The sequence below is a fragment of the Conger conger genome, chromosome 14 (assembly GCF_963514075.1).
Source record: "Conger conger chromosome 14, fConCon1.1, whole genome shotgun sequence".
In the NCBI taxonomy this organism is placed as follows: Eukaryota; Metazoa; Chordata; class Actinopteri; order Anguilliformes; family Congridae; genus Conger; species Conger conger.
In genome coordinates this window covers 32061495-32088955 of record NC_083773.1, presented here as the reverse complement: position 1 = coordinate 32088955, position 27461 = coordinate 32061495, and the positions used below count along the sequence as shown (strand labels likewise).

The window sequence follows — 27461 nt, the reverse complement described above, 5'->3', positions numbered from 1 at the left end:
CGAATCCCGGGTTATACGTTCCTGTTATCTCAATTTGAATTAGTTAAGTTAGCTAATTGACGCATATAGCTATAGCAAGCTATATGACACAAATACAAAAACAATTTGGTGTCTAACAAGGGTGACTTAAGAAGAGGTTCCGAGTTCTTTTCATAAGAAACGGTTAGAAATAATGAATGTATTGTGTCGGGAGATCACGAAATGCCTCCAGCATCCATCTGGCGGCTAAGGCAGCCGTTTGAAATGAGTTAACCAGTTAGCCTAACATAACGACGTCAGTTAGTTAAGATAATAATATTGTGCTCTAGTTAACTGTTATAGCGAACTGATTAGCTATTTTTTAGGCTAGTTCACTTAACAGCTAGTTTAGGTAAATGAATAGCAAGTAGCAGGTCTAGTGAAGAATAGTTCCCCAATTTATTTGTTGCAACGTAGGCTAGCTAAGCCAAGTCCACCGCTACTTTTTGAACGGACTTTGTCCTGCCGCCGATTGGGGAAGTGTGATTAAACTATGTAGCTATAACGTTAGTAGCTAGTTAACATCTCTTCACCTTCCACATTAGCTAAGTAGGATATAAATCTCACGTATCAAGATGTTTGTTAAACCAAATAACGTTAGCTATCAGTATCTTAGCATAATAGTGTCACTTTACCTTGTTTTGTTTGTCCATGATCAACGTTTGTAGCTAGCTAGCTAAATTAATTTAAAGGTACGTGGAATAAAATCCAGCTTTAAATGACCAGCTACCAGCTGTTTCAAAACATAGCTTCAGCTGGTCAAACCATGTGAAGTATGGATCTGGTCTGAGCTAGTCAACCAGCTACTCGCTGTTTCTAAACCGAGCTTGAGCTGTTTTTTTCAGCAGGGTAACAGAATTTTAGTCTAGTTAATACCCAGCAAAGCAATTCTGGAAACCAAACAATATTAGCTAACAGCACAACGTCATCTGATGCAGGAACTAGTTTTCGTAAGTGATACTTGCTAAGCAATAAGCAGGCCAAGGTGCAACTAAACGGCCAAGTGTGCTAGCTAGCTTATTAAATTAGCTAACGTTAGTTAACCTAGGGTATTATTGTGGAGGAGGCGTTGACTTCATCACTCTCTTAACTTTACTCATCAGTATCTTTATTCAGTGAAAGATTGCATTATGGCTCGCGGAAGGTCAGCACCCAATATCAGCTTCAACAGCAGTGACAGCGACTTGGATGAAATACGTATGTATGTCTGTTTTGCCTACAAAATATACACTCAGTGAGCACTTTATTAGGTAGACTTATTTTTCTTCTGCTTGGCCTATCCACTTAGAGGTTTGACGCATTGTTTGTTCAGGGATGCTCTTCTGCATACCACTGTTGTAATGTGGTTATTTGCGTTACTGTGACCTTCCTGTCAACTTTGGCCAGCCTGGCCCTTCTCCTCTGACCTCTCTTTAACAAGGTGTTTTGCCCGCAGAACTGGATGTTTTGCAGATTAAAAGATTTTCTGATTAAACTCTAGACTGTTGTGTGTGAAAATCGCAGGAGATCAGCGGTTTCTGAGATGCTCAAACCACCCTGTCTGGCACCAATAATCATTCCACAGTCAAAGTTGCTGAGATCAATGTGATATGAACATTATCTGAAGCTCTTCAATCCCTATTTGCCTGATTATATGCATTGCACAGCTGCCACACGATTGGCTGATTAGATAATCGCATGAATAAGTAGGTGAACAGATGCTTCTAATAAAGTGCTCAGTGAATGTATTGGTCTCTGGAGTTCAGTGATTTTCTTCTATTCTCTCTGGGCAACTACTGCAAATATTAGTTATTAGAAACAGTGATTATTTCAAATTCTGGGGTGAAAATCTAAAATTTACAAATAACCAATGGTATATTTGAATGGTTTGCAGATTGGAAAGCCAAGCATTTTAAAAATCAGACTGGTGAATTTTAATTATACAATGAAAGCCAATAAATTATATTAATGGCTTGTTAATTGTGTTTTTGCCTCTTTCCATCTCTGTTACTCTCCCTCGTCTCCCTCCCCAGTACGGATTGATGCAATGTCTCATGGAAGGTCTGTGCCAAGTGTCAACTTCGGTAGTGAGATCGACATTGATGTTATAAGTATGAATATCTTTTTCCCATCAGTATACACTCAGTGAGTACTTTATTAGGTATTTTGTAGACTTATTAAGTCAATTCTCTGCAAACTCCAGACTGTTGTGCGTGAAAATCCCAGGAGATCAGCCATTTCTGAGATACTCAAACCACCCTGTCAATAATCATTCCACAGTCACTTCGATCACATTTCTTCCCCATTCTGATATTTGGACCTGAAAAACAGCTGAACCTCTTGACCACATCTACATGCTTTTATGCATTTAGCTGCTGCCACATGATTGGCTGATAAAATATTTGCATTTACTAGCTGGTGTACAGGTCTACCTAATAAAGTGGTGACTGAGTGTATATTAATTGGCTGAAGCCCTTTGGCCAGTTTGTGTCCTGCAGACAGCTAGTTATTGTCCGGTAATGAGAGCTGGTTTTTTTCCCTGTGAGGAACAAAAACCATAACTGTTAACATAAATGTTTTTCATAAATCACGTCATTCAGTATGTACGTATATGCTATTTGGCATCTTTTGAGAACTCAAAATAATTGAACGCTACTGACCTTTGTACTAGGCCTATGTCAAGCTGTTTTTGTTATCCCTGTACAAAAATGAATGGATGTGTCTATTACAGGGGCAGAGATGGCCAAGCTAAAAATACAGCTCCGGACCATGGAGGTGGAGCGGCAGGCCTACGTGCTCCAGTCTCAGGATCTGATCCGCAGGCAGCGGTGAGCCTAACCCCCCTAAGGGATGTAATTCCAACACGGATCACCCTATAAGAGTGTAATTACCCTCAAATTAATGGTGACACTCTGCACCCCTTAAGTATCACCCCTTTACAGATTATTGTGTCGGTACCTGGCGCACTTAGAAACACAGTGAAGTGCTCGCCGAGTGTATGTGTGCCCGTGTTTATATGAGTAATTTTCACATGACTCGGGCGTGAGATGGAGCGGCTGCAGGCGGAGCAAAAGGAGCTGCAGCGCATTCTTTGCATGTGCGAGAGCCGCACCCACAGGCAGCAAGACACTGCGGTCACACAGGACCTGCTCTTCCTGCTGGAACACAAAGACCAGATGGACAAGATGCTGGAGAGCGAGAGGCTGACCCTGGAACAGCTGAACAAGGAGGTGCCCTGAGACGCAACTGACAGTGACGCAAATGCCGCAGGATTGCAAATACAAAACGTCTTATATTTAGACTTAAATTCTTACTACTTTGCAAAGTAAGACAAAAAATTACCAAAAGTTGAGACAGTTTGACTCATTTCAAGATTTGCCAATGGGGTAAGCAAACCGTAACTTAAAATAAGCAAGTTTTAGATTTTAAGTATCATTACAAGACAAAGATAAGATATTTGTCTGAATTCAGTTCCCTACCACTGAGCCCGGAACCAGTTTCAGCTGCATACATTTACTTTATCTGATCCTGGTTTATTGATTGGCTGAATAAAACCATATGTGCAGTGGCTTGTTTGGGTAACCCACACTGTCCTGTGTGTGAGGGCAGATCCTCAACGCAGATCGTAGGCTGATAATTCTGCGGAGGGTGGGAAGCACAGGGGGTTATACCCAGAGAACCAAAGCCCCCCCAACCCAGAAGACCACCCAAGTCCTGGAGAACCAACTGGACCGAGTGAGCATAACCTCTGCTGTTGCTCCTGTGCCGTTACACTGGGACAGCCGACAAAAACCCCAAGAGGTTCTGCCCCCATCTGGTGACCTGCAGCACATTTCTGTCTGTATCTGTTGCAGGCCCTGGTGCGGTTTAACACGCACCTGACACAGAACAGCCAGCTGAGGAATGACCTTGAGTCCCTGCGCATCAGGCGAAGCCACTTCCAGCAGATACGCCAGAGACTGGAAAGGGTCAGAGGTCATCTGGACATAAGTCAGGACAACAAGCCAAACGTAACCTGGGCTCAGAGCTAAAGGCCATTTTGCTGCCTCTTTCAGGAACTCCGGGATTTACGTGAGGACATCAGTGATGTTGTAAACATCTCCACAGCAGCATATAACGCTAGGTGAGGAAGTATTCCTGAAGATGTGTGTGTGTGTGTGTGTGTGATTTGTGTGCCTGTGCTGATCCCCCCATTATCGTATCAGGGTGGAGGTGCAGATGAAGATGATGAGGATTAAAGAGTTGGCCGTGAAGGATCTAGAACATTACAGTATTGAGATGAAGGAGCTTGAGACAGTGATTGCGGACGAGCGCCACCTTCAAGACTTCCTGACTATTAAGTGTCACAGTAGGAGTGGACAAGAGGACCATCGCCACAGTCCACAAGGTAGACTATGACTGCTGCCTTCCATGAAGCGTGTGTGATTGTGATTGACAAATTATGAGTATTATGTTACTGAAAACTAGAATTTTCAGCTAAATAGAAAAGGCATTTGAATGTAAATCGGGAATATTTTGTGACTTGTATTTAACTGCGGTCTCAATAAATAATGAGTTATTGATTGTGTGAGAGAGAGAGATAGATGATGACAGTATTGTGAGTGTCACAGGGTGTCTGTTTGGCCCACGTTTTGGAAAGCATCTGTGTACCTGAGGGACAGTGAGTGGTAGAGTTCTCTCTCAGACCCAGATGAGTGGGAAATGAGAGAGGAGATGACAGACGAGATGCTGGGCGCTCTGGACGAGACGTTCCTGAAGATCCACAGTTTGACCGGAGAGGAGAACCTGGATGTTCTGGTGAGGAGGTTCCTCGAAAGTGAGTATAAGTAATACATGTCCTGTTATAGTGTCTCAGACAGGCAGTGCCCCACAGCACACTTTTTCAAACACAGTACAACCTCTGTGATACAAGTGCATCCGGAGTGAAGGTCATGGCTTTATTCAGAAATGTTTACAGTAACGTTTAAAGTGACACGATGGATGCGGAACGTGGTGGGGCCAACTGGCTGGTTCAGTCGGTTAGAGATCTGTACTCATTGCTCATCTAGCAACCCCTGCTGGTCGATTGGGCACACATGGACCGCATTCCAACGCTGCACATGAAAAGTCTTCCTCTGACTCTGCTGTATACTAGCTTAGCTGTAGTCTAAAATGTAAAAAGGAACGGTGGTTGATATTGGTATTGCATATTTTGGTACGCCTGTTCTTATTACAATTGACAGGAATTTGTGTAATTCACAGTGTAATTCTCTGGCCTCCTCCTCAGACATTATCCTGCTTATACAACGGTTTACCAACAAAAAGCATAATTGCAGTGAAACCATGTTTTTCAAAATATGTATTTCCCTTATTATTATATTACATTACATTAATGGCATTAGGCAGACGCTCCAGAGCAACGTACAGTTGCTTAGACTAAGTAGAAGACAATCCTCCCCTGGAGCAATGCAGGGTTAAGGGCCTTGCTCAAGGGCCCAACGGCTGTGCGGATCTTAGTGTGGCTACACCGGGGATCGAACCACCGACCTTGCGGGTCCCAGTCATGTACTTAACCACTACGCTCCAGGCCACCAACATTGCCTTATGTTTACATTAAATGAAGAAATATCCTTTATTCTAATGTGTTTCTTCTTTTTTTACATAATGTATGATAAATGTATAAGTTCCAACACATAGTTGTACATATTTTATGAGAAAAAAAATGATTAAGTGGCCACGTCTCTAGTGAGTAATCGATCATCCATTACCCATTCGACATTTTCTTTTGTCATAATCTCACTGCTGGAGCTGACAACATTGTTCCCTGAGCCTCACACCCTCTGTCTCTGTGCATGTGCAGTCGAGGACCAGAACTTTGCCCTCTTCGACTTTGTAAATAAGCAGAGCAACAAGATAAAGGAACTGAAAGACCAAGTTAGCCAGGTTAGTGTGAGGTTTAAGTCCAGCAGGGTCAAATCAAGCAGCTATGCCCGAGGTCTAAACCCTGAGAGAGCAAATGAACCAAGCCAATCAGAGTTAACTCCAAGGTATCAAACTGTATTTAACCCTAAGCAAAGCAAACGGGTTAGTCTTGTGTCTGAACTGCAGTGTATTTGGGGGAATTGGCATCCTTTCCTTTAAGCAACTTGGCATTGGTGTATATTCCTAACAGGATGTCCTGCTGTAGGTGAGTGTGTTTTTGAGTGTAGGTGTGTAAGGTGTCCTGTTGTAGGTGAGCGTGTGTGTAAGGTGTCTGCTCTGGACTGACGCAGGTGTCAGGTGTGTGTTGTGTTCCTGCGTGTTGCTCTGGACTGACGCAGGTGTCAGGTGTGTGTTGTGTTCCTGTGTGTTGCTCTGGACTGACACAGGTGTCAGGTGTGAGTTGTGTTCCTGTGTGCTGCTCTGTACTGACGCAGGTGTCAGGTGTGAGTTGTGTTCCTGTGTGCTGCTCTGTACTGATGCAGGTGTCAGGTGTGAGTTGTGTTCCTGCGTGTTGCTCTGGACTGACACAGGTGTCAGGTGTGAGTTGTGTTCCTGTGGGCTGCTCTGTACTGACGCAGGTGTCAGGTGTGAGTTGTGTTCCTGCGTGTTGCTCTGGACTGACTCAGGTGTGAGTTGTGTTCCTGTGTGCTGCTCTGTACTGACGCAGGTGTCAGGTGTGAGTTGTGTTCCTGTGTGCTGCTCTGTACTGATGCAGGTGTCAGGTGTGAGTTGTGTTCCTGTGTGTTGCTCTGTACTGACGCAGGTGTCAGGTGTGAGTTGTGTTCCTGCGTGTTGCTCTGGACTGACTCAGGTGTGAGTTGTGTTCCTGTGTGCTGCTCTGTACTGACGCAGGTGTCAGGTGTGAGTTGTGTTCCTGTGTGCTGCTCTGTACTGATGCAGGTGTCAGGTGTGAGTTGTGTTCCTGCGTGTTGCTCTGGACTGACACAGGTGTCAGGTGTGAGTTGTGTTCCTGTGGGCTGCTCTGTACTGACGCAGGTGTCAGGTGTGAGTTGTGTTCCTGCGTGTTGCTCTGGACTGACTCAGGTGTGAGTTGTGTTCCTGTGTGCTGCTCTGTACTGACGCAGGTGTCAGGTGTGAGTTGTGTTCCTGTGTGCTGCTCTGTACTGATGCAGGTGTCAGGTGTGAGTTGTGTTCCTGTGTGTTGCTCTGTACTGACGCAGGTGTCAGGTGTGAGTTGTGTTCCTGCGTGTTGCTCTGGACTGACTCAGGTGTGAGTTGTGTTCCTGTGTGCTGCTCTGTACTGACGCAGGTGTCAGGTGTGAGTTGTGTTCCTGTGTGCTGCTCTGTACTGACGCAGGTGTCAGGTGTGAGTTGTGTTCCTGTGTGCTGCTCTGTACTGACGCAGGTGTCAGGTGTGAGTTGTGTTCCTGTGTGCTGCTCTGTACTGACGCAGGTGTCAGGTGTGAGTTGTGTTCCTGTGTGCTGCTCTGTACTGATGCAGGTGTCAGGTGTGAGTTGTGTTCCTGTGTGCTGCTCTGTACTGATGCAGGTGTCAGGTGTGAGTTGTGTTCCTGTGTGTTGCTCTGTACTGACGCAGGTGTCAGGTGTGAGTTGTGTTCCTGTGTGTTGCTCTGTACTGACGCAGGTGTCAGGTGTGAGTTGTGTTCCTGCGTGTTGCTCTGGACTGACTCAGGTGTGAGTTGTGTTCCTGTGTGCTGCTCTGTACTGACGCAGGTGTCAGGTGTGAGTTGTGTTCCTGTGTGCTGCTCTGTACTGACGCAGGTGTCAGGTGTGAGTTGTGTTCCTGTGTGCTGCTCTGTACTGACGCAGGTGTCAGGTGTGAGTTGTGTTCCTGTGTGCTGCTCTGTACTGACGCAGGTGTCAGGTGTGAGTTGTGTTCCTGTGTGCTGCTCTGTACTGACGCAGGTGTCAGGTGTGAGTTGTGTTCCTGTGTGCTGCTCTGTACTGACGCAGGTGTCAGGTGTGAGTTGTGTTCCTGTGTGCTGCTCTGTACTGACGCAGGTGTCAGGTGTGAGTTGTGTTCCTGTGTGCTGCTCTGTACTGACGCAGGTGTCAGGTGTGAGTTGTGTTCCTGTGTGCTGCTCTGTACTGACGCAGGTGTCAGGTGTGAGTTGTGTTCCTGTGTGCTGCTCTGGACTGACGCAGGTGTCAGGTGTGAGTTGTGTTCCTGTGTGCTGCTCTGTACTGACGCAGGTGTCAGGTGTGAGTTGTGTTCCTGTGTGCTGCTCTGTACTGACGCAGGTGTCAGGTGTGAGTTGTGTTCCTGTGTGCTGCTCTGTACTGACGCAGGTGTCAGGTGTGAGTTGTGTTCCTGTGTGCTGCTCTGTACTGACGCAGGTGTCAGGTGTGAGTTGTGTTCCTGCATGCTGCTCTGGACTGACGCAGGTGTCAGGTGTGAGTTGTGTTCCTGTGTGCTGCTCTGTACTGACGCAGGTGTCAGGTGTGAGTTGTGTTCCTGCGTGCTGCTCTGGACTGACGCAGGTGTCAGGTGTGAGTTGTGTTCCTGCGTGCTGCTCTGGACTGACGCAGGTGTCAGGTGTGAGTTGTGTTCCTGTGTGCTGCTCTGGACTGACGCAGGTGTCAGGTGTGAGTTGTGTTCCTGTGTGTTGCTCTGTACTGACGCAGGTGTCAGGTGTGAGTTGTGTTCCTGTGTGCTGCTCTGGACTGACACAGGTGTCAGGTGTGAGTTGTGTTCCTGTGTGCTGCTCTGTACTGACGCAGGTGTCAGGTGTGAGTTGTGTTCCTGTGTGCTGCCCTGGGCTGACGCAGGTGCAGCAGGACACTGAGCGGCTGTGTGAGGACGGGCAGCAGTGGGAGCTGGAGCGCCACGCCCTGACGCGGGACCTGCAGGCGCGACAGCAGGCGTCGGAGAAAAGGGCTCAGGCCTGTAACACGCACACGGCCACAGTCGCCAAGATCCTCGAACAAGCCAGGACAGGTACACACACCGACCCCGGGACAAGGTCAACTCTGAGTCTCTCACATCAGTGTGTGCGCGTGTGTGTCTGCGAGTTTTTGCTGAACTAGTCATTGTGTGTGTGTCTGCGTGTTTTTGCTGAACTCGTCATTGTGTGTGTGTGTGCTGTAGGCATGAGGCGTGTGCTGCGTAGGCTGGAGCGTGTGCGGAATGTGATGAAGGACTTGCCGCCCGCCGCCACAATCACAGATAAGAACCTGGTAGAAATCCTGGACACTCTGGATCTGAAGATCAATGGCCTCCTCAGAATCCAGGCCTTCCTCAAGTCTAAGGTAGGCCCTGAGTGTCCCTGCCACAGGTTCATCTGTGTGCAGCTTAATGCCGCTCACTTGAGTATAGCTGTCTGTGTACAGCTTCTTAGAATTCACCGAACTGTAATTCCTGCCCATGTAAATCTTTTTAAGATTCACTAATCGCATCCACTCTGTTTAAAACTGTGAAATGACTGGGTTTATGTCATACTGTAGTTTAATGTAGCGTTGAACAGTACGTGGGAAACAGTACGTGGGAAACAATGGGAAAGGGAAAACGGGATGAGTATAGGCTGTTAGAGGAGAGGACCAGAGTAGGGAGAGCTTACGACCCTGTCAGGAATTTACTATGGCTGCACTGCCCCTTTGGCATGAGAGGGAAGAAACAGTTGAAGCTTGATGAGTTGGGTTGTGAGTGGACCAAAGTAAACTGAGTAAGGTTTCAGAATCATTGAAGAAAATGCTGCGCTGTATCCTCACTGACTGGTAACCACTAGGAGGAAAGGCACACAAATTACGGTCGTCACAGTCTGTTCTGTGTCTTTCTACAGTTGCAATAGTATTGTTTTCCCACAGAACCCAGACAAAGATGATACAAAAGATGGTTCTGAACAGAAAGCAGCAGTCAAGTCCCCCTCAATTAGGTATGTCACTTTTCAGACCCATCCCAGTCACCTCTGATTAATCTCTATAGCGTGGGGGGTGGAGCTACATAATTGACAACTATGTCCCTTTTTTATTTTATTTAGTGAGGAGGAGAGACCTCTGAGCCAGAAGGAGCTCCGCCAGCAAATGATAAAGGAGGTGAGGATTCCAGAAATGCAATTCAGAAAAATTCATTCCTGCACTAATACTCTCTCTCACACACACACACACACAGAGCATCATATAGCCTAATCCTCCTTCCCCTGTCCCTGCCCCAGATCCTACTGAGGGAGGGAATCATTGGGCCGCGCAGGGAGAGGGCGGTCAAGCCTTCCAGACCCAACAAGGCGCCCAGCACTCAACGGCGCCGCCCAGAGGCCTGAACGGGGGATTACTCCCCAGGCCAGCAGCCAAGCTTCTCCCTACATTTTACATTTTTACATTTTAGTCATTTGGCAGACCCATTTCTCCCTCACCCAGGACACACCTCAGACTGGCAGCAAGAAGCCGCTGCCCACTGCCCCTACATTTACAGGTCTATTCCCTGTGTTCTGAAGCAGGTTTTGTGTTTCATCAGCGAATACATCAGAGGGTGCTCACCAGCTTTTATTGTCTTTAACTTTCAGCTTAGCCCTTACTTTTGAGTTGTTTGTCCTCTTCAAGAGGCCAATTGTATTCCAACCCCACTGTTCGTATGTGTTGACTGACAATCACAGCAATTATATTTTCTTAGACAGTGAATGTTGGGCATGTATCCTAAAATGCATTTTATGAAATAAGTATACCAACTAATTGTCCCTGTCTCACTCATTCCTTTTGGGCAGGTTGGAACTTTGGGCAGTATTTTAACAAGACTCTTCTTGTTAAAGTGGTGTCTGTTATATTTCTACATGTATTATTTGCCCATTTTGAAATCTTATTCAATATTCTCTGTCAAGGAAAATTCATTGGACCGAATTGCTCTTAGCATATGACATTACACACAGCCTTCTCCCCTGTTCTGTTTTACTGCTGAACAGCAGGGGGCAGCAGAGCCTTGATTGAGCCTCAGGGCATTTCCTGTACTTCCCTGTCTGTCACTGGTAATAAAACGTTCAGTTCCAAACATGAGTCAGTTTCTTCCCGCCATAATGCCTAAGTATGATTCCTAGAGGAAAATGAAACTGCCTCCATTTTTTCCAATAGGTTTATGAGTCTGTTTAAGGCCTTGTACCCCCAGGAGTAGTGTTACCTGAATATGGCTGATTGTAATTTGACCTAGAAGGTATATAAGGGCAACAGTTTTGACAATACTTTTCTACAGTTTCACATCTTTAATTTCAACTCAGATAACAGATTAATTAAATATTCTAGGTTAAAACTGTTAGAAAAAAGTGATCCAAAATAGTCATGCAGAGTCTTCTATGATACACCAATTCCCAATTGTCATAGGACTCTTCACCTACCATGTCCTCCTGAATCCCAAAAGACTTTCACTAGTCTCCTACAATGCTAGTAAAGACATGTTTGTTGTCACTAGTTACTAGGCAACCCAACACTTGGTGGCCAGCCCTATTCTCACACAGGTGCCACATTGCCAGTAGGTGTCACTATCCTTCCTGTAGGAATGTGGCCTATTACATCCCTGACAAACGATCCACTGCTGTGAACTTACGCTGAAGTGATCGGCTCGGCTGCCAAACTCAGCACCTTAGCTGGATGTGCCACTGGAGCATCCCAAGGAATGACAGAAGGCGATTGTTTTGTTTGTGGGCCCATCAAAAATTGATCTCCCATTGCTAGTCCTTGGGAGATCAAGTCAAGACTAAGGACTCATTAGTGTGACTTATTTATACAGTCCCCTCCAAAAGTATTGGATCAGCAAGTCCAATTCCTTTGTTTTTGCAATACACTGAATACATTTGGAGTTTAGATAAAAAGATGAACACGAGACAAGAGTTTAAAATTTTATTTCCTGGTATTTACACCTAGTGTGTGTAATGTGTTAAACTACTTAAAACATAGCAGATCCGACCATCCAATTTCTAGGTGAGCAAATGTATTGGAACGGAGAGTATTTAAGTAAATGAAAGTAAAGAACACTTAATATTTGGTAGCATATCCCTTGCTGGCAATAACTGCATTAAGTGTGCGACCCATTGACATCACCACACTTTTGCATTCTTTTACAGGCTTTCACTGCAGCCTATTTCAGTTGTTCCTTCCATTGTCTTGCTGCATGACGAAGTTCCTCCCAATTAGTTTTGAACACATTTCTCTAAGTTGGCAGACAGAATGTTTTTGTAGACTTCTGAATTCATCCTGTTGTTTCCATCATGAGTTACATAATCAATAACGATTAGTGAGCCCACTCCAGAAGCAGCCATGCAAGCCCAAGCCATGGCACTTCCTTCACCGTGCTTCACAGATGACCTTGTATGGTTTGGATCATGAGCAGATCCCTTCTTTCTCCACACTTTGGCCTTTCCATCATTTTTATAGAGGTTAATCTTGGTCTCATCAGTCCATAAAACTTTGTTCCAGAACGTTTGTGGCTCATCCCTGTACTTCTTTGGAAAGTGTAATCTCGCCTTCCGATTCTTACTACTGATGAGTAGTTTGCATCTTGTGGTATAGCGTCTATATTGCTGCTCTCTAAGTCTTCTTCAAACCTTCCTTGCCCTGTGGAAATATTTTTTGTGATGTCCCTGGCTGATGTTTTTTCTTCACAGCTCTCACAATGTTTCTGCCATCAACTGCTGTTGTTTTCCTTGGTCGACCCGTTTGATGTCTGTTTCTCAGTACGCCCGCAATTTCTTTCTTTTTCAGGACATTCCAAGTTGTTGTACAAGCTATCCTCAATACGTGTGCAATGGCTCTGATCGGTTTCCCATTTTCTAAATTTATAGTCCTCACAGGCAAAACCCAAGACTAAAACCAAGAGTAGACATTCATATCTATTTATAGTTTAACCAATCAATCTAACAGGACACATCTGGGCAACAAGAAACACCTGTCAGTCCAATACTTCTGCTCATCTAAAAATTGGGTGCTCTGATATAAAAGGTGATATGTTCTAAGTTTTTTAACAAATCTAGATAAAAATACCAGGAGATAAAAACTCAAACTCAATTGTCTTCCGTGTATAGCAATACGTGTATGCTCTTCCAATACTTTTGGAGGGGACTGTACATTATCACCCTGTGTCACTGTGAACAGAAGCAACCTGTTTGGGGTTGCTGTAACGATATAAGGCTGGTGGAATTGAGCTACTCTGCAGTGGACCTGGATCAAATAAGTAATTGTTTTGGCTTCAAATACTTTTCTACACTTTACTGAGCTTGTCTGGTGTGTTGGAACCTATGATATATTCTCAAGAAGTGTAAACGTTGTCTTCTGGTCCTCTTGGTTGGCTCAATTGCAATTGGCAAATTTAAGTACAAAAAAGTCTTTGAATCCAAAAAAAAATAAAAGAATGTATTTGACCCAGTCTGCTCTGCAATAGTCATTTGTGCTACTCTGCAGTAGTAATTCAGGTTACCTTACTACTCTGGCCTTTAGGACCTCTGCACCAACATCACTCAGGGCCTCATTAACATCTCAGATCTTCTCAAACCACTCATTACTGTAAAACACACTTTGGTTCCGCTTGGTTCACAGTAGGAAATTTAGAAGCCATTCTTTTCATGGTTGAGATGATTTTTGTGAATCTAAATTTGGAATGTCAAAATGTACAACCTTATTGTAATACAGGGCAAACTTAGAGCTAGTAAAAACAATCGGCAGGGAAACATAAACACATTCTCACAATGGGAAATGAAAGGAAGTCACGGTCTGGGCTGTGGTAATTGTTTGGCTCTCACCAAACTGTCACTTAAGACTATAATTAGCAATTAGGTCAGGGCCGTTGTTGTGCCTTAACAAGATACAAAATGATATATGCTACCACAACTAAAATAAAAACACAGTTACTACACTAATATGTAAACAGAAAAATGCTAACACTGTTCATTGCTCATACATTCACAGTAATCTAAGATTCATATGCTGTGTGTGTGTGTGTTAGAAAGAGAAAGAGTGCATCTGACCACATGCATATACATACAGATATGTGTATGTGGGTGTGCATGCGGGGAGTATATGAGTACAAGTGTGTGTAGAATAGAAGAGGGTGAAGAGCTGAAGGGTAAGCACTTTGTGTTATTACAGACTTTGGTTCGGACCTTTGGGCTTCTACTGTGCAATTATGAACACACATTAAGACAGAATTAGCTAAAAGGGAACAGAGAGTGGGGGGAGGGGGGTAGGCAGGTCTTTGAAATTCGATCCTCACTCGCTCCCCCCAGCCCTATTCTCTGTGCGCAGCCCTCTCCGTTACCATAGAAACCCTCCCTTTAATCACAGCAGAATCTCATTTCCTTGGCCTGACAACGGCAGCAGGTCGCCCACTGAGACTGCCTCCACCACTCAGCAGCCGGCCTGTTGCTGGCCCCACCCCCCTCTGGCAGGCTCCACCCACTGCTGGCCAGCCATTCTTCTCATTGCATTTCCTTTTATTTCAACATCATCCCTTCCCTCCACTCTTTCATCTGTTTTTTCTTTCTTTTGCCTCCCTCTTTTCCTTTCTTTTTTAGCTTTATTCTACCTCTAAATGCCTCGGTGTCCCACCAACATCAACCTCTCCTTTGTCTCTTTCACTCTGATTACCATCTGCTTAATAGCCATCTTACAATCCCTGGACACAACTTTTCAGTTGGTCTAGGCCTCAACACACCATTTTAGCTCACAATGTAGTACAAGCACATGCAAAGAAGTATCACACACATACACACACACACACACACACACTGGGTCACAGAATATCTTGTTCATTCGTTCACTGTCTTTGTCTTCCTCATCCTGCAGCCTTATCTGCTCCCTACAGTCAATATCCGGTTTGGCTAGCATAGCGGTTTAATAGCACACTTTCTCTACATATAACAGCAAATGCCGTTTTGTTAAAGGAAACCCACAGCACACCCAATGTCTTCTGCAACAAATACTATACACCCAGCATATTTAATACAATAATGCATACACATGTGATGCCCGTTGTGAGAAAATATTTTTAACTGAATGATCTAATAGGTTCTGTGGCTTACACATGCACTCAGTGATCATTTTATTAGGTAGACCTGTACACCAGCTTGTTAATAGAAAAATGTATACAGCCAATTACTGCAACTAAATGCATAAAAGCATGCAGACATGATCAAGAGGTTCAGCTGTTTTTCAGACCAAATGACAGAATGGGGAAGAAAAGTGATCTAAGTGACTTTGACCATAGAATGATTGTTGGTGCCAGAAGGATAGATTGAGTATCTCAGAAACTACTGATCTTCTGGGATTTTCACGCACAAGTCTCTAGAGTTTGCAGAGACTGGTGCAAAAAACAAGAAGTATCCAGTGAGCAGCAGTTCTGCAGGCAGAAACGCGTTGTTTATGAGAGAGGTCAAAGGAGAAGGGCCAGACTGGTCGAAGGTGACAGTAACGCAAATAACCACACATTACAACTACAACTGTGGCATGCATCTCTGAACACACAATGCTTCAAGTGGATAGGCAAACAATATGTCAAATAAGTATCTAATAAGAGCTCACTGAGTGTATGTACCTATAAGCAAGAGAGTGTTTTATTGCAACTTTCAAATCAGTCTCTTTCTCTTCTTTCTGTACCTCTATCCCTTGCTCTACCTCTCATTTTCCCTTGTTTCTCTACGTCTCTCCTTCCGAACCTCTCTGCCCCTCACATTTTCTTGTTTGTTTTGGCACAGTGCCGGGTGTTTTCCTGCTCGGGTTTTCCTTGCCTCCACCCAAAGCCCCCTTCACCCTCCCCATGCAGGTTGGCCCGTCACCAGGCAACCTCATTCCTAGTCTGACCAATCAGAGAATTGTGTTTACTTTCAAACAGGTGAAGAGAGGGAGGAATACAGCTCTCCTCTGAATACGTCACACACACATACACACATACACACATGCATCCACACACACAGACACACACACACATACACATACATACACACACATATAAACACACACAGACACACACACACACACCCTCAGGCTTAAACTATTTTTCATCAGATAAGCATTTACTGTGGCACCATGTACGCCACAAGTCAGCACATGCACAGTGCTGAACTAAATGGGGTCACGGAGGAAAACATTTCCTCGGGCTGAAATTCTTCCTCCTGAAACTCATATTTGGAGTAAGCATTTACTCAAAGGTCACATGCTGTCTTCCACAAAGACATAAAATCTGTTCAATCTTGTTCAAAAAGCATCTAGAAGTCAGCTTATGGCATATTAGGGTTATGGAATATCCCTTTGGGAACAAAACAAAATATATTTTCAGTCTCCAAAAACATGGCAGCTCTATTCACATTTTTGTTGGCATGCGTGTCCTTCATTGTCCAAAACTCAGTGATTATATTTACAGTGATTATATTTGTATATTATTGATATATTTCAATGATTTCTTTATCAGCGATAGTTGAATCAGTAACTACTACTACTTATTATTATTATTTAACTGTACTTGTTAAATCAATGAGAGTTGATGTTGTAAATGCACAAATGCTGAGGCTGATTGCAGTACATCACAGAGAAACAGGCTGTATGAACCTGAATTAAGAGCATTAAAACTCCAACTAAAGAGAGAATGTTTAATGCTGTTATTAGTAATATTGGTAATATTGGTAGCCAAGGAATACAAAAAGTGTTAGTGCTCTGTGCCCATGCACATAACTGCACACTGCCCATGAGAAACACAAGCTGCTGATTCATGATGAATCACCTCTGGTGTTGTCTGAAAGGTTTCTCCAGGAATGCAAATAGTGGACAGCTTGGCTGCAGGTAGACCCATTTCATAACACGGACATGGGTGTCCAAAGGTGTAGAAAGCTGGCAAAAGGGGGCTTCCTGCAGTGTGAATGGGGTTCTAGCCATTTGAAAAGTAACACTGCAATTCTACAGGGCTGGGGGGTCAAAGGACAAGCAGAGCAAAGCTTCTGTTGTAACCCAGTACCTGAACATCTTCCTGGGTACAATCAGGGTAAACAAAACAGCAGACTACGATCTGTCCCATGCATTGGTACCAATCCAGATTCAATAGCTCTGTTTACCTGTGAGACCAGTTTAGATGTATTTTTCATACCAAACTGGAGTCAAATACAGACTGAAATACAATGATAGTTGTCACTAACCAAAGATTGTGTTGATGAAATAAATGTTTTTCTTTAGAAATTGCCCATAATGCAGGAATCGTACTTGTGGCTCAAACGTATTTCATATTTTTTACGGATTTCAAGTACTTATTTTACTCATGCTTGGTAAATATGTCACTGTGTGGCCTGACCCTGTTTTATTAAACCTGTATACACCAGATTGCTTGTCTTGCTCAAAAGGTCTAAACCCTCATTCATCTTTTTGGACCCAGGGACATGGCTTCTTGGTTGTACCACTAGATGGCAGTAACAACAGTTTCACCATCACAGCTTTCCACACTGGCAAGCAATTTTCACTAGATAAAGAGGGCCACCATCCATATTAATCTATCACACTCGCATTGTCACAACTGTTTTTCCCTATGTGATGACCCTGCTTGGCAGAATTTTACCTACCCTTCCAGGTTGTCTGCCGATCAACTCACAGACCAAAATCATCACTGAAGCACAATGTGACAAATTGTAGTTGTCAATTGAATTGTTCCATGCAAACTTTGGCTTGTCAGATGGTTGAAATTGAGAGCTTCCGTTGCTAGGCAACCTTGCAATCCTTTCCTGTGGCTTTTCCTTTAATTATTATCACTCCTTTCAGAGCTACTAAGTACTACATTAGCAGTATTAATGTTCTGTGCTATTCTACTGACCGCCACTGTTGTTACAGCAGTGGCCCACAGCTGAGGGATATAAATTCAGAGTGCGTGTGTTCCTCTGGGCGAAGGACAGAACGAGAGATCAAGAGAAGCAAGACGTTGACACAAAAATGTATGCTCTGGCGCGTGTGCGTCTCTGCGCCTTTTTGTCAAGTTCTGGATACAAAGCTTTCTCTTTCCAACTGTCATTCCCACTTTCCCTCCCTGCCTTTTTCTTTCTCCCTTATGTATTATCCTGCTCTCTTTCTCTCCTCTCTTTCTCTCCTCCTTCCGTCTTTCCCGGTTCTGCCTGAGTTGCCATGCAGATGGCCCTTTGTTGCTGTGCGACAATGTGCCCCAGAGGTCACGGTGGTCAGAGCACCCAGTCACTGACACACTCTCCTTCTCAGCTTCTTCAATATCTCTCCTTGCCTCTTTGCTGTTTTATTTATTTATTCTAAAAATTCTCTCCCCAGTTGGAATTGCTGGTTCCAGCTGTAGGCACATCTCATTGGCTCCAAGATCATCAGTCAATTCTGGGGAAGAATGTATGCTAACACCCACTCCCAAACACACTGAGCTCCTGCAGTTGACATGCTGGATGACTGCGGAACTGAAGCAGCTTGTGGTGGCTGGCAGCTTGTGTCCAGTTGACCAGAGGGGTCACTATTGACCGATGAAGCAGGGGGAAACCTCTCCTATAACCATCAGAGAGGGCAACTTGTATAGGCAGTGCTCTGGGGTAGACAGATTAAAACCATAGATAGGGCTCAGGTCTGATATTGGAGTCAGTTCTGAAAACACTTATTGATTATTTAGAGATTGCTGCCATTGATTATTTGGAAATTGCTTTCCCTGCAATGGTAAGTCTGTAATTCCTCAATTATTTTTTTTGGATGTCCGCCGCACAGCTCTGTTGACCCACACACAAAGAAAACAGAGAAAGTGAATTGTGAACAACAAGGTTTTGGTAGATTACAACAACCAGACTTGGGGATGTAAACTGCTACTTTGGGGCATTGTGCCTAACACAAATGGACCATATGGGTCACCGTACTATATCTGAGGAAGTGGAACAAACTGAACACACTTGTATCCTTCTGTCTTCCGCTGGTTGAGTGCAGTGAAGAAGGTAGTAGCTCTGTTTTTTTCCTGCATGTGTATTTAATATACATATGATACCTTGTGTAAGTATGACAGCTTTGGACTTGCTATAAAGTGTATTTCTGAACTTTGAAGGAGGTAGGCTACTGTCTCCTATTGGATTTATGTTTTTATGCTAAGCTAACAGATTTTATGCTAACATGGAAACTGAGCCAGTGAATACACGAAAATGAAATCAAACATCGTCTAAGTTGGGTAAGTCAGAAAAAAGGTATATTTGAGTCCAAATCTTTGATTATCACCTAGCTTTTATAGAGCCAAATATACAGGTATTTACTTTCTGGAATCTGGAATGCCAAATTTTATCCATAGGCCCATCCTCTGTCAATTTCAGGACTATGGGGAAACATGTAGAGATTAATTGGAACTAATTTTCCTGCCGATGTAAGGACAGGACCAACTGGGACCTGTATAGATTATGTTTACTATTACACTAAAATATGATTCTGACCCAATACACAGGCAGTCCAGAAAGTTCTCAATATTTGGCTTTGATGATAACTAATAATGAGTGGAGGTGTAATAATGTGGGGGTGATATCACCCTGTCCAACAACATATGGATCTATGCACATCCATGCAGGTTTCATTGAGCAAATATATTTTATGTTCAAACATATGGGAAAACATTATACTTTTATCTCCTCCCATATTTCAATGTTTTATATTAAGTAATCTAATTTCTTCTGAAAGCCATCGGTGTCAAAAATGATTGGCACCCCTAACAATTATTGTAAATTAAATTAATTGACAATGAAATTGTCAATAAAGTATTTTGTGGATATTTATCAAGGGCGCCAACAATTCTGGAGCCCCTTGTAAATTCAAACTTCCTTTCTGCAATGAGAGACTATGGGAGAGAAGTGTGACTTGACCATTGGGTGAGATCATGTAGCCACAGAGCCAATGAGAAGACCCACTGCAAGAACAGGTTAGGAGGAAGGTGTGTAATGATGGGTGGTGTGCCAAGCACCGCCATGGCCCTGAATTCCTGGAAATTTCCACTGAAGAGAGGGGAGGTGGGGTCATGTAGGTAGTCGAGAAAAGTGGTGTGTGCAACTGTACTGCTCTCTCTCTCTCTCTCTCTCTCTCTCTCTCTCTCTATCCCCCTTCAGGAAATCACACCAAAAATAGCAAGCTGTAGAAGTCTCAGGTTACAGATACTATAGACTCTCTCTCTGTGTCTCTGTGGACTTTAGACTCTGTTCTTCCCCCGCCTCTTTATCTCTCTGTCTCAGCTGCGCTGTGTTGGCTTGAAACTTATCATCCACCATGTCCTTAATAAGTAATCCGTTTATTAATCTCCTTTAGTCATTTGTCTGCATGTAAAATATTGCAGGACTACTGTAACCTGCCAGAATCTTTATTACTCTTGTCCTGCATAAAATGTATGACAGTTATTTCAGCTGTCGCACCAAGATACAGCACTTTATTCATCTAGCTGGGCTCTACATACAGTGGCTTCAGAAAGTATTCTGACCCCTTCACACCCCCCCCCCCTTTGCTCACTTTATTGTGTTGTAGATTTAATGGATAAAATATCTGTTTTTGCCCATCAATCTACACTCGATAACCAGTAATGACAAAGTGAAATTATGATTTTTGAAAGTGCAAATTTATTAAAAATCAAAAACTGAAATCTTTCATTTCAGACCCTTAATTAAGTACTTTATAGAAGCCCCTTTGGCACAATTACAGCGTTGAGTCTTCACAAGCTCTGCACTCCTGGTCGATTGATGGGCAAAAATGTCAATGTTATACATTTTAAATTAAAGTGTGCAAAAACTGAAGGGTTCTGAATACTCTCTGAAGCCACTGTAGGTGTGTTGAGAAAATGTGTCCTTTCAGACTTGTAAAGTATTAAAGTAAATTATGATTAAGAATGGAAAACTAAAATGATTTGTACCATTTGTACAGAGTGCTTTTATTTTTTAGTCTTCCCCAGTATCATCTTCACACCAATGGGGCCAATGAAAGTTTGAAGAAGCACATTCTGATTTCACTGTACGACTTTCAACAGTTAGAATTTGTAAAATAAAACATATGAACCTTCTTAATTCACTGCACATCAGTGCTGCAGCTTTACAGTCTTGTCTGCAGTCATTCCAGAGAACGGGATTCTGGGAAAGCAGTAGACACTCACAGGCCTGACTGCAGCCATCATTTCCTGTGTTCCCCACAGCATGCTGCATTAACACAGTCATTTCGCCTCATCCAGAAACCCGCTTTTCCGTCTCTGTGACTCTTTGGTAGACCCAGCACAGCTCCATGGGAAATCCATTCACGGCATTTGGAATACCGCTGTTCCTAACAAAAGAGCTGAGTTGACCTGGAGAACGCTCCCCACTGATTCTTCCAATTACACTGACGAGGGGCCCTCCTAATCCTGAGCTCTGACCTTTAGAAACCCCCCACTCCACCCCACCCATGCCATACTGACTTTCCTTGGGTCAGGTTGCACTCTTTTGTCCACTTTTTTCAGGTAGCTATGGAATATTTCCCCTTTCTTTGGTCACCAACTGGTCTGCTGGGCCCCGACATGACGGCATGGAAATATGTAGAGCAACATTCAGAATAATAATTGTGTCGTTAACGCTAGTTATCGCAATGTAAAAAAAATGCCTGTTTCATGACAATTCGGCTAGATTTCTGCTGTTAGAAGAAGTGAGAGGTGAGTACAATGGAAGACATCCATTGCATTTCTATAGCACTGAGTACTGCATGACTCGCAAACACTTGCAGAGGAGAGGAGGTGGGCCTAGCCTGCAGGTGAATCAGCAGAAGGAACCAGAAGCAGAACAATGAGATCAAAGGGAGAGCAGAGACTGAGCACACTATGCATGAACGATCAAAGGTTCTGAACACATTTAAAGCTTACAGGCTCCAATCCCGTCCAATCCCGTTTTAACTACCAATTTCTCCACAACTCGTGTGATTAGATTCACCCAACCTCACAGTTGTTTGCTGATTTTCTTCCACAGAATGTCTATCCACCAACAGGCAATCATGTATGTTGAATCAAGTATCACAGTGCTGAGCTAAAACAAAAGCTGCACCCACACCAACCTTTTTTGAATAAGATTGGACATACCTGCTACAGAGAATAAAAATCTAAAATGTCTATACAAATAGTACTATGATATGTTTATTATGATGGTGATTACAATTGTAGTAATACCAATAATAAAACTCATTTACATTTTGGTGGCGGTGACAGTAATGGTAGTAGTAGTTGTGGTAGGAGTAGTGGTGAGGGCGGTGGTTGCAGCAGCACTACAGATTTCTACTCCAACAATTTCAGAAAGGACAGCTAGTGCATATGAAACAAATGATCATATTCATGAAACAACATGAAAACATTGTAATCATTTACACATGTAGGCACATAAAGGATATGTTTGTTATCCTCATGCTAGCATGTCAAACAGAATACAGCAACTGAACACTTCTGTTCCCGCCCACCATCATTTCCCTCTCCCTTGACTACGTTCCCCACAAAACCCCCAGTCCAAAAGCTCCACCCCCACCCCAATGCCCCCCCCCCCCCTTTTTCCTCCCTTTGAGGAATCTGCTAAAGACCAGCAGGCAATTTTTGGAAGAGTTCCAGTCGTCATGGAAACCAATGAAGGTGGCAGGCGCACCAGAAAAGAAACACGGGAAATGACTTCATAAAGGGCTCTCTCCCCTCCACCAGCACTCATTTTCCAGCAGCGAGGAGTGAGTAATACTTGGGCCGGCAGTCTTTATCTGCAGGCCACCAGTCTGGAGCTGCAGTCTGTGAGCCTTAGATTACAGAGGAACACGTCTGTGTGCGCTTGCTCTTCCTTCTCTCTGCCCCAGATGGTCCTCATTTTGCAGAGACAGATGTGCGCAAGTTTAAAAACATACACTGCGCAGCCGCTTTCCTGTGGTACAGAACATTCGACCACTTCAACAAAAAATTTTCATTTGTCTTGAAGATTATCTGTCATCACCCTGCTCTCCTGTACAGACTGCAATCCCTCCATGCAGGCTGTAACATACCTCTCAGCTCCAGTTTGAGATTTTATTAAAATGCTTCTTTGACGCTGTGTGTGGTTATGTACCCCCTCTTCTTTGTGACTTATACCAGCGATTGTGTGTTCTGGTCTTTAAGATGGCTTATCTTTTCTTCATCACAATAATGGAGGGAAGTTGTAATTTTTTTCTCACAACAAAAGATGAAAGTTCCTTGCCAAGACTGAGGACATTTGCAGTGTTGGTTCGTGGTACTTGAGAAATGTGTTCAATCTTGGCACAAATGTCTTTTGTATTGATGTTGCACGTGCCGTAACAGTGTGTTTGGTTTAGCACTGGATTTATTATAGTCTCTGTGATGATCTTGGCTTCAGGCCTTAGTCCCCACCATCCTCCCTAAAGGACCTGACACATGGTTGGCATTTATATAGCGCCTTTATCCAAAGCGCTGTACAATTGATGCTTCTCATTCACCCATTCATACACACACTCACACACTCACACACCGACGGTGATTGACTGCCATGCAAGGCACCGACCAGCTCGTCAGGAGCATTTGGGGGTTAGGTGTCTTGCTCAGGGACACTTTGACACAGCCCGGGCGGGGGATCGAACCGGCAACCCTCCGACTGCCAGACGACTGCTCTTACTGCCTGAGCCATGTCGCCCCGTCAACCATCTATACCAACCAGCCAACCAGCTATACCTCCCAACTCCTAAAATTAATGCCATTTTTGCCCCTTTGTACAAGACGCTCTGATACAAATTTGTTTCTCTTGTGTACTTGCTCTTGAGAATGTTTGAGAGCAAAATAAACACTCTCGTGCCAATGCCAGTGCTGACTGTGGCTAGCAGCCTGATGTAGGGGCACTACATCATTGACTACTGTATTACACAGAGAGAATGGTATTTCCCACAATAGTTTTGGGGTACAGTTACAAAAATCGTACAGTGCCTCTTCACAGTGTATTGGCTATGGTTAAAGGAGCTGAGTTGAGTCAATGTGGTCCAGACCTTTTTTAATATATATGTTTGAACGTAAAGGGTGTGATAATTCTGTCAAAACATGCATTGAGAAGGCATACCGTATATATTTCCTCCTATAGTAGCTCATTCAAATTCATATTTTCTGGAAAACACAGTGAGATGTTCAAGGACAAGACAACAAGACAAGACAATGTAAACTAGCTGTATATGAAGGAAAACATATCTAATTATCAGAAAATGTCCAACTATCCTTCAGAAGTGAATGTGGTAAAAGACTCTCCATCTTTGCCAGAAAGCATACTTTATTACAGGGACAGTTGCTCCATAGTTCCTGTTAGATAAGCAAAACAGCAAACCCTTTCCATCTCCACTCATTTATTCCTTTTTTCTATACTTCAATACTACTTGCAAATGAAGCAATCTTCTGTCTGTCAGATTAACAGTGAAAGACCTGTGAGAAGGTGATGATGTGCTGCAGATCAAGTTTTCAATAATTTGAAAAGTAATGGTTAATGCTTACATGTTTCCATTATAGTGCCAAAAATAAAGTGGCTCCATTAAGATTATACTACTCAAGCTGACCATATTTTAATTTTTCATTCTTGTGGTTTCAAACTCTGCAGGTAAAAGGGGGTGGCCAGCTAGGGCTATATATTGACATTGACAATAGTCCGCTCCCTTGGCTATAGATCCAGTTCTGGTCTTCAGTTCCATCCTGGCTTGCATTTGAACTGCTGAAACAATGAGTGCAGTATTGCACAGACTGTGACAGGAGCACACGCCATCTGCAAGCGCTGAGAGGGCTTGATGAGAAAGAACATGAAGAATTAGAAGGCAGATCAGATCCAACAAGAACGCAGAACAAAATGCAGTCATATCCCAACACCTTCATTGAGGTGTGAGTGAAAATACACTGCCCCCTACTGGAATTGTGCATGTAACGCAGAGAGGTGGACTTTGTGAACTGCAATATTCAAATATATTGGTTGGATGTAAAATATTAATTTTATTTCTGATAAAAAGTTCAATCTCTCCTTCTGGAAGTCAGCTATCAGTTGTTGTGGTGGTGACTGTAACTCACTGTGTTTTTTCACGCTTCCCATTTCGGCCAACGTGTAGTTTTCTCTCCTGGCAAAATGAGACAAAACCCTCCCATCCAAAAATTGCAGATATCTGCAACATTGTAGACTTCAAGATCAGGCTTAATACAGTGCTGGGTGCTCTCTCTTCTAGTGTATGAAATAAAACTATGACAAAAAGGTGAGAAAATAATAATTTTATCATAGAAAGTGAGAGCAAACAAAACAGTTATGCTAAAGGTTAAAACAGGGAAGGCTAAATCTTGGGCCTTGAGCCTTATGGTTTTTTTATGTTTTGGGGAGGGGTTGGGGGCATATGTGGGGGATGAAGAGATTAAAAATTGCAGAGGGCCGGCCTGCATTGTCCTGAATGGAACAGCTGCCTGTTCGCTCTCCATCTGCAACACAATGACTCCCACAAACATGCTAATGAAACAGTGGCCGTAAACAAAGACCCCAGAGCCCCCTCTCAGTGTGTGCCAGCAGGCACCCAGCCACGCACACACACACACACACACAGGAGGCACGCGGCTTAAGAGGCACTCACATGACACCACTGACAGTAGCCATAATCACAAAAACGTAATAATTACACAGACATGTATCCCCTCATATTAATCAGAATAACCTCTTGTTTTTCGCTAATGGATGCCAAAATAAAAGTTGATGAATCTTATAATTCCAGACCGGTTTATTATTACTAATGCACAGTTATTATATGTCTAATATTCTAAATTTAATTTGGTCTCTTGTGGATATACTCCACAAAATCATTGGTTGGACTTCTTCAAATAAGCAGTCTTGTTTTTGAACAGTGTGTCTACAGGAGATGTAGTCCAGGTCAATTTGGCAACTGTTGAAACACATCTGTACAGTTCAACCTACACAACCCTTCTACCAAAAATAGAGATGATTTCATCACATTAACTGTGCATGGAGGCACACAAATGTGCATGACAACAACACTAATTATTTCTATTAATTATCGATTTAGCTTGTCACACAACTTGTCAATACTTTCTAACAAATAAAACTTTAAATCAGTCACTTATAGTAACTGATCACAATTGAACAAAATGAGCTTTTGTATATAATGCAATGTGATTTATTAAAAATGCACATTATAATTACACAGCTAATTTACAGTAATACGATTATATTCATATGGCTGGGAGTGAGTTTTATTTGGTTGTAAATGTGTTACACACCGTTGGGAATAGCTTCCGCTTTGGCTACAACAAATTGACATGGACATTGACCTCATACGGCTGCATACTCCCATCCACTGGTGGCTACACAGAGAAAAAAGACAAAGGCAGACAGTTGGCCATTCTTCCTACAGCCTTGGTTTGAGACAGGGTTTTCAGTGGTAGGCTTTCCCCCACCCTAATGAAATGCTGCTGCTGGCTCCTCCTGCACCTCCTTTCCATGAGAATGGTTTTGGTGAGATCTCTACACTGTAAGTGCAGCTTCATCAACTTTATGGCTGCATGATACGTGTTCTTGTAGACTAGCCAAAACTCTACCTCCTCATGCTCACTCTTCCTTTCTCTTTTGTACAACAATACACCCCATGGTCAACTCTGGGGTCTTGGATCAAAAACTTGATAAACATTCAGAACCTCCACATATTGTCCCTTAAGTCTGATGTCAGGAAAAACTCATCCAAGTCTCTGGGGTTGGACATAGGTCTACGTATATTTACAATTCCTAACTAAGGTATTTTCATTTATGGGATATACAGTTACTGAACAAAGCTTCAACAGAAAAGTGAATTTTACACAATACACCTTCTTATCTCAACTGTAATTGAAACACGAATGCTCTGCCTATAAGTCGCTCTGGAGAACAGTAAGCCCTGCTAAGTGTAATTAATCATTGTGTGTGTGTGTGTGTGTGTGTGTGTGTGTGTGTGTGTGTGTGTGTGTGTGTGTGTGTGTGTGTGTGTGCCGTTTCCAGCAGTGGAATTAGAGCGCTACTTTCCATTGATTTTCAAATACCTCAAACTTTTTATGTCACGTGCTCCAGGTTAAACGATGCCAAGGAGGCGTGGTGAGATAAATGGTTGGCAGAACAGTCGCCGTAAACTGTAATTTGACACCCCTGTTATTTGGGTTGGCGGGGGAGTGCATGTTCATAGTACACAAAGAATGTATATTTTTCCAGTAACGCGAATACTATGGATTAAGTAAAAGTCAAATTCAAAGAGACAAGTGTCCATTCGTAATCATTCGTAGTTTCCTGCATGCATCCTAGTACCTACTATTCAAAAAACTTGAACCAACTATTGTTAAAACCAGCAATTAATGTTCTTTGTTGACAGCTGGTCAGCAGCCTAGGTTTAACATAGTATCCCTTTCCCTTACTTCCCTTACGTTTTCACATATTTTCAACAGTGGTAGGCTAGCTACTTGCTTTATTTAAAAAAATGCTTGTCTTCAAAAATTTAAAGACAAAAGTGTTGCTTGAAAAACATTCGAAATCTTGGATTGAGTGATAAGATTAACGGCCAAGAGGGCTTAATTTCGCAATAAAGACATTGTTTCTGAA

At 43.3% G+C, this 27461-nt stretch overlaps 1 protein-coding gene across 5 annotated transcripts; it reads left to right on the top strand.

Annotated features, from left to right (window-relative positions):
* Positions 1-441: 441 nt before the first annotated feature.
* Positions 442-10918, top strand: odad1 (outer dynein arm docking complex subunit 1). Of its 5 annotated transcripts, none has more exons than XM_061220402.1 (15): positions 442-1215; positions 2031-2058; positions 2729-2826; positions 3039-3227; positions 3607-3732; positions 3852-3965; positions 4053-4120; positions 4203-4384; positions 4682-4813; positions 5837-5919; positions 8710-8878; positions 9029-9189; positions 9745-9812; positions 9918-9972; positions 10092-10918. In XM_061220402.1, the coding sequence occupies exons 1-15, from the start codon at positions 1207-1209 to the stop codon at positions 10194-10196; spliced, it is 1587 nt and encodes a 528-aa protein (XP_061076386.1). In that variant the 5' UTR covers positions 442-1206; the 3' UTR covers positions 10197-10918. The 5 variants fall into 5 exon arrangements, with proteins under 5 accessions (XP_061076386.1, XP_061076383.1, XP_061076384.1 ...); XM_061220399.1 differs by having other exon boundaries at positions 2031-2108; XM_061220400.1 differs by lacking the exon at positions 2031-2058.
* Positions 10919-27461: the final 16543 nt, after the last annotated feature.

Bases quoted from the DNA above. Each gene is read 5' to 3' on its own strand.
- odad1 (XM_061220399.1), top strand. From the start codon at position 1,149: ATGGCTCGCGGAAGGTCAGCACCCAATATCAGCTTCAACAGCAGTGAC. The intron at 3,966-4,052 runs GTCAGAGGTCAT...TGCCTCTTTCAG, and splicing joins TACGCCAGAGACTGGAAAGG to GAACTCCGGGATTTACGTGA. The intron at 5,920-8,709 runs GTTAGTGTGAGG...GGGCTGACGCAG, and splicing joins TGAAAGACCAAGTTAGCCAG to GTGCAGCAGGACACTGAGCG.